Below are 11287 nucleotides of genomic sequence, written 5' to 3'. Positions count from 1 at the left end.
TAATAGCTAAATTGTTTGTATTTGTCAAGCGGCAAAACAACTACTATTTTTTTACGATTCATAGGCTATAGCCACGATTATTTATTTTAAAATGGAATTTTAAACTACATTGAACAAACAAAATACATATGCGTTTATACAAGTTTTATACGTTTTACACTGAAATCGCTACAACAGAAGCCATTTAAAAGAATAAGAATCATTTAAGTTTTAAACAACGGCAGAACAGTATTCGAATATCTTAGGCGTTAAAAAAAAACAGACAATCATGAATTTTAAAAATTGTATACTGTTTTTATCTTTGTTTGTTCATTTGTCTACAGCAAATCTTGGGATTTGCAAAGATCCGTGGGTAATTAAATTTTTTTTTTATCTTATTCTATCTAATTAATCTATCTGATTCGTTAAAAAAAAAATATAATTCTCTATAAATCTATTGGTTGATATAATAGTAAAAATTTGAGACACATTATTTCTAAAACAGTAGTATTCACATTGTTTATTAAAAATGTAATAATTTTAGAATCTAGACAGACTTTATACAAAGATTTTAGAACAAGGCAAAGATGTTACCAAGGATACAGTAGAAGAATACATAGGACAAAAAAAAGTGATCGAAAATTTTGATATTTCTGAATTCGATAACTATAAGATACGTAATTCAGTGTGGAGTACGTTGAATAATAATAATAATTAATTAATCGATATTGTAAATTATATGTGTGAAATGTGAAAACTAATATTCACATTGATGTTATACATAAATAAATATCGATAGATATTGGGTAGTGCGTTTTTTCCAACATTTCTAAGGGGTATATATACTATTATGAAAAAGGCGTCGGGGGGTAAAAAAAATGCAGAAGGCGTCTGTAAAGGTAGTTAGGTAGATCAAGTTACTATAAAAATATAAAACGCTTTTATCTTATTTTTTACAAATCGTGTTAGAATGTGAAACATTTTGTAATAGTTACACTTTCTGTAATTAATATTGAAATATTCATTTAACGACATTCCCCAAGAATTTTGTTTTTAACGCTATCGCGATATAACGAAAATTGCAACAACTCCATCCGTTACAGCATATTATAGTTTGGTGAACACTTTTATAATGCTTTCTAGGTACTAAAATGTCACCGAACGAATTTATAGCAGTAATAACATCAAGATTTACTTTTTGGGTAATTATGATTTTTTTCTATCCTAATATAGGATCTTTATTTTCTAAAGGCTAAGCCTAGTCATAGCGAAAATATAGACTTCCACTCTTCTCTCTTTAATGCTAGAATCTTCATATGTGAATACCCGTTGCATCCAGCCATTCCAATCATCTAATGATGGATAGCAATACTCTCGTTTCCTCTACTATTTGGAGAATTTCTTCATTGCTCTTTCTTTCAGTCCGACTAATACGAAGTAATCTTCTCCAGATCCACATTTCTATTGTTTCAAGTTTCTTGTATCTCGTACTGTCAAGGTCCAGGCTTACAACTATACAACAAAACACTCCATACGTAGCTTTTGGCAATGTTTTTTCTGTTCTTAAGACATGGGAGTATCATGTGGTAGTCTCCCCTTACTTTCCTCATCGCAGTATTCTGATAATAATATTCTGAATAATCTGATAACAAGCCGTACCAGAAGGTTCTTCTTCCGCCTCGTTTCAGTACTGATGGTTACTGCTGCCCTCCATCAGGTGTTTAATCCCCATTAGGGAATAAACGTACTTACTGAATTCGCTCGCTTAGAGCTTTCCGCCAGTAAGAGCTGGAGGTCGTCTGGGGTTCCTTGGCCCGTAACAAAATATGTTCCCCTGATTTTAAAAACATTTTTATAATTTTAGGATCTCCAAGAAATTTATAACGGAATCGTCAAAAACCGTCCAGTTACCAAGAGCGCAGTTAAAGAGTATTTACAGGAGAAACTAGAGCTGGGTGATAACGAACTGACAACAGCATTGAAAGGTACGTAGAAAGAACAAGTTTTAAAAATGTAGAACGCTTTTATCTTCTTTTTCGACGAAATTTGTTACAAAATTTTCGATGAAATATGTTACAAAACAATTTTATGACTGTTGGACTGGTTTTATTTAACATTAAAATATTAATTTTATAACATTGCTCATGAAATTTTTTTCGACATGATTTTAAATTATTCAAAAACTAAATTATTGATTTAAGATGGCTTTTTATAACACCCGTCATGGCCAAACTTTGTACATAAAAACGCAATAATAATAATTGCAACCACTCGACTCGTTACAGCACTGTATAGTTTGATAAATTTTAATGTGAATACTTTTTAATTGATTTCTAGAAACTGATATGTCATGGATCGAGTTTTATACATTAATGATATTTAAAGAATAATGTATACGCTACAATACTGGCCTGTGGAGGATTTAAACATTTGCAACCCCCAAGCAAGTAATATGTTTACTCTTACACATTTTTTGTTTTTTCTTCAACTGAAGGATATTAAATTTGATATATTTTTACATATTGTATTATTATCGCATTGTTAATTTGTTTTTGTAATAATATTTTAGGGCTACAAATTTACTGCAACATCTTTTCGCCGTTCGCTATATTGATAAAATCAAACTTTTTAAATTATTCAATTTAAGTTAAATTAAATTAACTTATTATTTAAATAAAAATTCAAGGTTTATGTATTCATTTTTAAAAATTTAGAGGGTGTTTTTTTTTGTGTTAATTGAATACTGTACTATTTGGGTGATTTGAAAATTGTATTTTTAAATATCATAAATTTATAAAAATGTTAAATAATTAGTTTTTATTATATTAAAATTATAAATTAACCTTATCTGCTCCGTCTTAGTTTTTGATAATAAATAAATATATATAACATTTAATTGTATCTGTAGAGTTGAGAGTAGTGTCAAAATCGAGAAAGGTTAGGTTAGGTTACTCTTTCAAAATTTAAGAGCTGAAATTTAGACTGGAGTTATAGTCTAATCTGAATATGTGTTTATTTATATTACATCGATCAAAAAATATTTGATACATTAAAAACAAGGACACAAATATCTAAGAAAAGTGAATCAATGCTCAAATTCAAAAAGAAACAACTGTATTTAACCGTTAAAAACTATAAGTTTTGATGCCTCAAAAGTAGTAGTTGTAACACTGTAGGTACATTAACATTTTATTATAAGACGGTTGTGTAAACTATAATATATTATTATACTTGTTAATACTGTGGGTAATGAGAATTCTTTTTGTTCAGAATTTCTTAGTATAAATTAAATTGTTTTTCTACATGAATCCCATTTTCGTAGTTCTAATTCTGTGAAGTTTTAAGTGATCAAAAAGACAAAATGTTGTCAAAATATTGTCATTTATAATATAAAGAGTCCAGTGATGTATTGTTGGAACCTGCTTTTGATAATAGTACCATAAAGCGAGTCTTACAGATTACTAAGCTTACCAACAGCTAATCTTTAGTGCTAAAGTTTAGCAGCGGTTCCCAACCTTTTATGAGAGTGACCCTAACATTTTAAATTTACCTTTTGGCAACCAAAAAAAAAAATCATAATTGCATACACAATTTTCAATTATTTATTATTAACATCAAATTGGTATACATGTATATTTATCTATCCTCGAATAACTAAATAAAATAAATTTAGAAAAATACAAAATGATTTATAAACATGACTTACCATTCTTACAAATTATAAAAATTAATTTATTTTTCGTTTTAAATTTAACATACCTTTCAGCCCAGAAGAAGTTCAAGCGACAATCAAAAAATTACCTAAAGGCAAAGCTCCTGGTAATGATCTTATTACCAATAAATTATTGATGAACCTTTCCCAAAAATGTATTCTCCTTTTAACCTTTATTTATAATGCTATACTCCGACTTTCCTACTTTCCCCCTATCTGGAAAATAGCCGTAGTTGTTGTCATACCTAAGCCCGGCAAACCAAAAAATTTAGTTATGTCATACAGGCCTATTAGTTTATTGTTTACATTGAGCAAACTCTTTGAAAAATTACTATTAAAAAGAATTCGACCGGTCATACAGGAACACAATATAATCCCTAATACCCAGTTTGGGTTTCGTGCAAGGCATTCCACAATTCATCAAATCCACCGACTGACAGATGCGATCGCTTCATCTTTTGAAAACAAGCAATATTGTACTGGCTTATTTCTTGATGTCGCACAAGCGTTCGACAGAGTTTGGCACAATGGTTTACTTTTCAAATTGAAAAAAATATTTCCAGCCCCTTTATATCTCATTATAAAATCATATTTACAAGATAGAAAATTCATTGTCAGACAAGGTTGTGCTTATTCATCTTACTACACAATTGAGGCCGGGGTCCCTCAAGGTAGCGATCTTTCTCCCGACCTTTATAACATATTTACTGCTGATATGCCGCAAAGTTGTAACACATTACTAGCTAATTTTGCTGACGATACAGCTATTCTAAGTCGTCACAAAAATATAAACGATGCGGCTCACCATCTCCAATCACACACTAACGCTTGTGAGAAATGGTTTAGGAATTGGAAAATCAAAACCAATGTAAACAAGTCCAGTCAAGTCACCTTCGCCCTCCGTCCGGAAATAAGTCCCGCTATAATACTTAACAATACAATTATCGCTACTCAAAATGAAACAAAATATCTTGGTCTAACTCTTGACAATCGTCTAACCTGGGGACCACACCTCAAAGAAAAAAGGAAAAAATCAAATATCAGACTACATCTTTTGCGCCCTCTGCTAAAGTCTAATCTGTCACTCAAGACTAAACTGCTTATATACAAGTCAATAATTCGTCCAATATGGGCTTATGGAATACAAATATGGGGACCAGCTAAACCGTCAACTATAAGACCAATACAGGCGTTTCAAAATATTACACTGCGAATGATTACAAATGCTCCTTGGTATATAACAAACAACAACTTACATAAAGACCTAAAAATAGTCACTGTTAACGAACTAGCCAAAATACATTACTTTAGATTCCACGCAAAACTAAATTCAAACTCAAACCCCCTAATAAAACGCATGCACACGGCCAATATCCCTGACGACCCTCCACGCAGACTAAAACGTAACTGGAGTAGAGACTTACTAACATAAAATAAACAACTTATAACCTAACCCAACTTACTATAGAGGTGTTACCAATGGGTAGCTTCCTTTTCAAGACATACATGCCCTGTTATAATTTAGATAAAAAAAAAACTTATTGTACATACATATTTGTATAGATTGTTTTTGTAAAATAAATAAAAAAAATTTAAAAAATTTAACATGGAGTAAATTTATACTTAATGACTTCCTTGATGCTGAACACTCCATAAGTTCTTCAATGTTTGGATGTATATTCATTGTTACTTTTATTGTAGGGCAATGGTTTGACCCTAGCACAAATAAAAAATTTGGTATTTTGTACGAAGCTCAAAAGACATCCGGTAGAATTGATCCTGAAAAAAGTGAAAAAGTGTTCAATGATCTTGGTATAACCGTAAACGACGAATTGAAACTGCTATTTAAATCGTATAGTAAGATTAAACAAATTCTTTATTATAATATTACTTATTATGATAAAAAATTGGACTAATTATTAAAACTCACACAGGACTCGTTGGAATATTGTTGATGGATTTAATCATGGCTGCGGCAGAACGCAAAGAAATGTTAATGGAGAATGTAATATCGCTTATAATTTTCTGTTTTATACATCTTAAAGTTATTCACTGCTATATTTGTTATACTATCTCACTTTTTATACATTTTTACATTATCAATTTCTTAGGATTTAAGAGTGATAAGTCCAAGCGAGGTCATGTATGCCAGAAACGACTTCAACGAGTTTAACGTTAGTAAAGACGGTGAACTGTCTCCTAAGGAGTATGCCGACTTCAAGGAATACATAGACCTTATTTCAAAATAAATGGAAGAGTCGTCAGACCTTATTGAAGAAAAGCGACTTAATTTAGAGAATTTCGATGGTGAAGTTAATTTAAACAGTGTTAAAATGATTTATTTAACAACGATTATTGGTCATCGCCTAATAAAAAAAATTAATTTTTTCGATTTAGGTATTAAAAAAGTAAACTTTGCGGAATTCTTGGAAACAGTATTTTTTGTTGAAAAACATGATAGCGCAGAAGACTCTATGACATCAATTTTTAGTTCCTATAGTGATGAATATTGAATCACAATCTTAAACAGTATTTGAAATTAAATATTATAGTAATTAAATATTCTTATGTATTTATGAATTGAAATATACGGTGTCAAATAAACCTTTTTCGTTTAATATGTTGTGGATACATAAGAGTTCTAACTACTGACTAATTTTCTTCTTAAAGGTCCTAAAATTACGGCTAAAAAACAAAAATACTTGTACCCCCTAACCTAACCCCCTAGGGGGGTGGAAAATGGGTATGATTTAAATTTGATACAACTGACGTGTGCAGGCATACTGAAGGATGTCACCTGAGGAATTACTAATTAAAAAATCTTTTTATTTATTAGGACTCTTTAAGTGCAAGCCTAGAATTGAGCAATAAAGTAATTGAGTAATTGTGTTTACAATTAAATGAACATGGCTCTTAAAGTTTTAAAAGAATCGTCAGGAATTGAAATCTGTTAAGATAATTTAAATTCTACGTATGGAAGAAACTCGTTTAGGGTGAATTGAGATGGAAAATTCCAAGACAGATGCCTTATACAGATCTTAAGTTATAGTACATAAGCAGACCTAAATCCCTTGAACTTTGTTTGAAAATGAGAAATAAAGAATAGAGTTTTAAAAATGTTTAAACAAATTGTCAGATATTGAAATCTATTAAAATAATTAAAATTTGGTGTATTGATGAAATTCGTTTTACTGGGGATACTAAAATTTTTTGTAGCTATGATAAATAATGTATGTTATAGCTTTGTAAAATTTTCGATTCTCGGCTAGAAACAAATAAAATGTCTTATTAAAAAAATTCAAAACTACAGTTTTTTTGAAATAACATTTTGGTTATTTTATAACTGTTGTTGTTTATTTATGACCGAAGTGTTCATATCTAAGATATTATTTCGAGAATTGAAAACTATATTGTTATTATCAAATGGTTATTTGTATAATACAAATTTTAATTAATTAATAATCCTTGAAATAATCCTGAAATAATATTTTGGTTGTTTAACAACCTTTGTTATTTAATTATGACCGAAGTGTTTATATCTAAAATATAATTTCGATAATTCTATTTCATTGATTGATGAAACTCATTTAGGGTGAATTGATATGGCTAATTCCAAAAGACTGATGCCTTTCATAGATCTAATGTTTGTAGTACATCCAAAGTGGTAGTTTTGGCACTGTAGCTACATTTGTATTTTATTATATGACGGTTGTGTAAGCAAGTAATACATTTTTTGTTTTTGTTAATGGAGACAATAGCCTTTAAAATATCTAAAGGTGTGAAAATAAGTAGAAAAAAAATTCATGGGTATTGTTCAAATAATGAAAAAAAAAACGTTTTAAAAGACTCGGCAGGAATTGAAATCTGTTAAGATAATTTAAATTCTGCGTATCGATGAAACTCGTATGTGGTCAATTATGATGGCAAACTATTATACACAGATACCTCTGATAGATCTAAAGTTGTAGTACATAAGCAGAAAAGTATTTTGTACATGTATGTGCAAATAATAACATGTTTTCATATTGAACTGAAAAAATATGAAGATTACCTATAAACAAATTTATCGGTTTAAAAAAAAAACCAAAAAGCAAAATATATAATATTACTAGTATACATTTTATAAAAGCAATACCAAACGATCAGATTAAATATGCTTTACGAATTCTTTTTGATAGGATACTAACAAATAACCATGTTTTATTTAACACCGAAAATATATTTTAAACCATTTAAGCCATGCATATTGTATAACAAAATTTTTCAGGGAACGAATTTTTTATATTATCCTCAATAACATATCTTATCATCCCATTGACATGTTCTTAATCTTAATTTTTTTACACGTGTAATGTTCAAATAATAAAATGTTTTCATATTAAACTAAAAAAAATGAGACGCTTATCTAAATAAGATTTAATTGATTTGAAAAAAAGTATCATGCTTCTAGTACACATTTTATAAAAGCGACACCAAAAGATCTGATTTAGCTATACTGATTTATTCTTTAAAATTATGAAATATATTTTATGATGAATATATTTGATACTTATATGCGATAATGCAATTTTTTTTGCGTGACCCCTCCCTCAATTTTTTCCTATAACTAAAAAAAATAATTCATGTATATATACTACTTGAATTTCAAATGTATGAAATCCGTACATTATAAATAACGTGTTAAAATTAAAGATTTAATATATAAATTGGGTTATCAGCAATGTTGAAGATGTTATAATTTTTTTAAATAGACTTAGTTAGGAATTGAAATCCTCCTAGAAACTTAAAGATATAAATAATTGTTCATTGTTAAGGCATTTTACTATTTTTTTAAATATACTATCGACGAATTTTATACATTAATGGTTTTTAAAAGTTTACCTAATACGCTACAACACCGACCAGTTGAGGATTTAAACATTTGCAACCCCCAAGCAAGTAATATGTTCACTCTTACACATTTTTGTTTTTTCTTCAACTGAAGGATATTAAATTTTATATAATTTTACATTTTGTGTTATTATTATCGCATTGTTAATTTTTTTTTGTATTACTATTTTAGGGATACAAATTTACTGCAACATCCTATCGCCGTTCGCTGTATTGATAAAATCAAACTTTGAAAATTATTCAATTTAAGTTTATTTAAATAAAAATTCAAGGTTTATGTATTCATTTTTAAAAATTTAGAGGGTGTGTGTTTTTATTGTATTAATTAAATACTGTACTATTTGGGTGATTTGTAAATTGTATTTTTAAATATTTTAAACTTATAAAAATGTTAAATAACTAGTTTTCAGCATATTAAAATTATAAATTAACCATATCTGCTCCGTCTTAGTTTTTGATATTAAATATAGTATTCACACAAACACACACATATATATATATATATTTTTTTTATTTGAATATGTTATATATGTATATTTAATTTGAATGTGTTATATATATATATATATATATAACATATTCAAATTAAATTAAATATATATTAAAGATATATATATATATGAAATAAGGTATCAGAAAAGTTTAAGAGTTTATAATTATTTTAAATAGACTTCTTAAAGATCTAAAAGTGTAAAAAATAAGCAGAAAAATGACGTGCATAAGTATTGTTCAAATAATAAAAAACCTTTTTTTGTACTAAAAACAAAAAAAATTTTTAAATCACATAGTATTTAAAAAAAAAACGACTTGATTTTTACGACTAGGCTGTAGCCCCTATCATTAATTCAAAAATTTCAACTTATATTGACATAACTATATACATATGTATTTGTTAGGTTTTACACTGAAAACGCAAAAACATCACAAAAATGAAAATAATTTTGCTCGTGCATTTTTCAAATAAATACCTACATGTTTTTGTATTAAGCAAAAAAAGTATGAAGTTACCTAAATACCAATTTATCGATTTGAAGCGATACCAAATTATCTTATCTAATATACAATACGAATACTTCTCGTTAGAATACTAACATTTTTTCTAGTTAAAATAAATAATGACATTTTTAGCTTTGTAAGATATTTGATTCTCGGCTGGAAACAAATAAAATTTCTTATTAACCAAAATACAAAACTACAGTTCTTTTGAAATAATACTTCGGCTGATCAACAACAATTGTTGTTTATTTATATCTAAAATATTATTTCGAGAATTAAAAACTATATTGTCATTATCAAATGGTTATTTGTAAAATAAATACTTAAATAATCCTATCATATAATATACTACTTGAATTTCAAGTGTATTAATTTCACACTTTATAAATAATGCGTTTAAATTAAAAATTAAATTTATTAATTGGGTTATCAGCAATGTTGAAGATGTTATAATTATTTAAAATAGACTTCGTTAGGAATTGAAATCCTCCTAGGGACAGAGGCCTCTTAAAGAATATATAAAGGTGTGCAAAATAAGTAGAAAAATAACGTGCATAAGTATTGTTTAAATAATAAAAACCATGTTTTTGTACTAAACACAAAAAACAAAAATAATAAGGTTACTCATATACAAATATATCGCAATTTTAAGTTGAGAAATATGTACATATTTTGGGTGTTTTGTAGGGAAAGGGGTGGATTTTGTTATTATTAGCCAAATAAAGTACCTTCTTGTTGAACCATCATATTATCCAATAAAGGATATTATAAAAAAAAAAATCCTTTCAGGTAGTATTTTATTACAATAATCCTAAAATAGATATTATTAAAATTTAAAATTTATTTATTTCGCACTTTGTAAATTAAGTGTTAATATATATGAAATGGGGTATCAAAAATGAAGATGTTATAGTTATAATAGATTATTAGTTATTTATCAGAAATGTAAATCTCCCCGGAGACAATGGCCTCAAAATACCTAAAGGTGTAGCAAATAAGTAGAAAAATAATGCACGGGTATTGTCAAAATAATGAAAAAAAAACGTTTTAAAAGACACGGCAGGAATTGAAATCTGTTAAGATAATTTAAATTCTGCGTATCAATGAAACTCGTATGTGGTCAATTATGATGGCAAACTATTAGACACAGATGTCTCTGATAGATCTTAAGTTGTAGTACATAAGCAGAAAAATATTATGTAAATAATAACATGTTTTCATATTGAACTGAAAAAATATGAAGATTACCTATAAACAAATTTATCGGTTTAAAAAAAAAAACCAAAAAGCAAAATATATAATATTACTAGTATACATTTTATAAAAGCAATACCAAACGATCAGATTAAATATGCTTTACGAATTCTTTTTGATAGGATACTAACAAATAACCATGTTTTATTTAACACCGAAAATATATTTTAAACCATGAAAGCCATTTAATTGTATAACAAAATTGTTCAGGGAACGAATTTTGTATATCATTCACAATAACATATCTTATCATCCCATTGGCATGTTCTTGAACTACTTTTTTTACACGTTATCAGAATATCATAACATTTTAACGTTTTATTCAAAGTATTTTGTAGTTGTAAAAAATATTGTAAATTTTATAATGTTATAATTATTTTAAAATGAGTCGTCAGGAATTGTAATCCATTAACAAGCTGTAGTACATAAGCAGACAATTTTTTTACACGTGTATTG

At 27.7% G+C, this 11287-nt stretch overlaps 1 protein-coding gene across 1 annotated transcript; it reads left to right on the top strand.

Annotated features, from left to right (window-relative positions):
• The first annotated feature begins 232 nt into the window (after window positions 1-232).
• On the top strand, window positions 233-2401 carry LOC126847924 (uncharacterized). Its single transcript, XM_050588367.1, has 5 exons — window positions 233-352; window positions 524-671; window positions 1123-1181; window positions 1844-1964; window positions 2317-2401. Exons 1-5 carry the CDS (start codon window positions 269-271, stop codon window positions 2367-2369), a joined length of 465 nt encoding a protein of 154 aa, XP_050444324.1. The 5' UTR covers window positions 233-268; the 3' UTR covers window positions 2370-2401.
• The last annotated feature ends 8886 nt before the right edge of the window (window positions 2402-11287 follow it).

The sequence above is a fragment of the Adelges cooleyi genome, unplaced genomic scaffold, assembly GCF_023614345.1.
Source record: "Adelges cooleyi isolate 19-005CV unplaced genomic scaffold, UGA_ACOO_1.1 ACOO_flye_CR_arks_rails_tigmint_CR_PRNA_130, whole genome shotgun sequence".
Classification (NCBI taxonomy): Eukaryota; Metazoa; Arthropoda; class Insecta; order Hemiptera; family Adelgidae; genus Adelges; species Adelges cooleyi.
The sequence above is the reverse complement of the archived record's forward strand: the minus strand, read 5'-3'. Positions and strand labels throughout refer to the sequence as shown.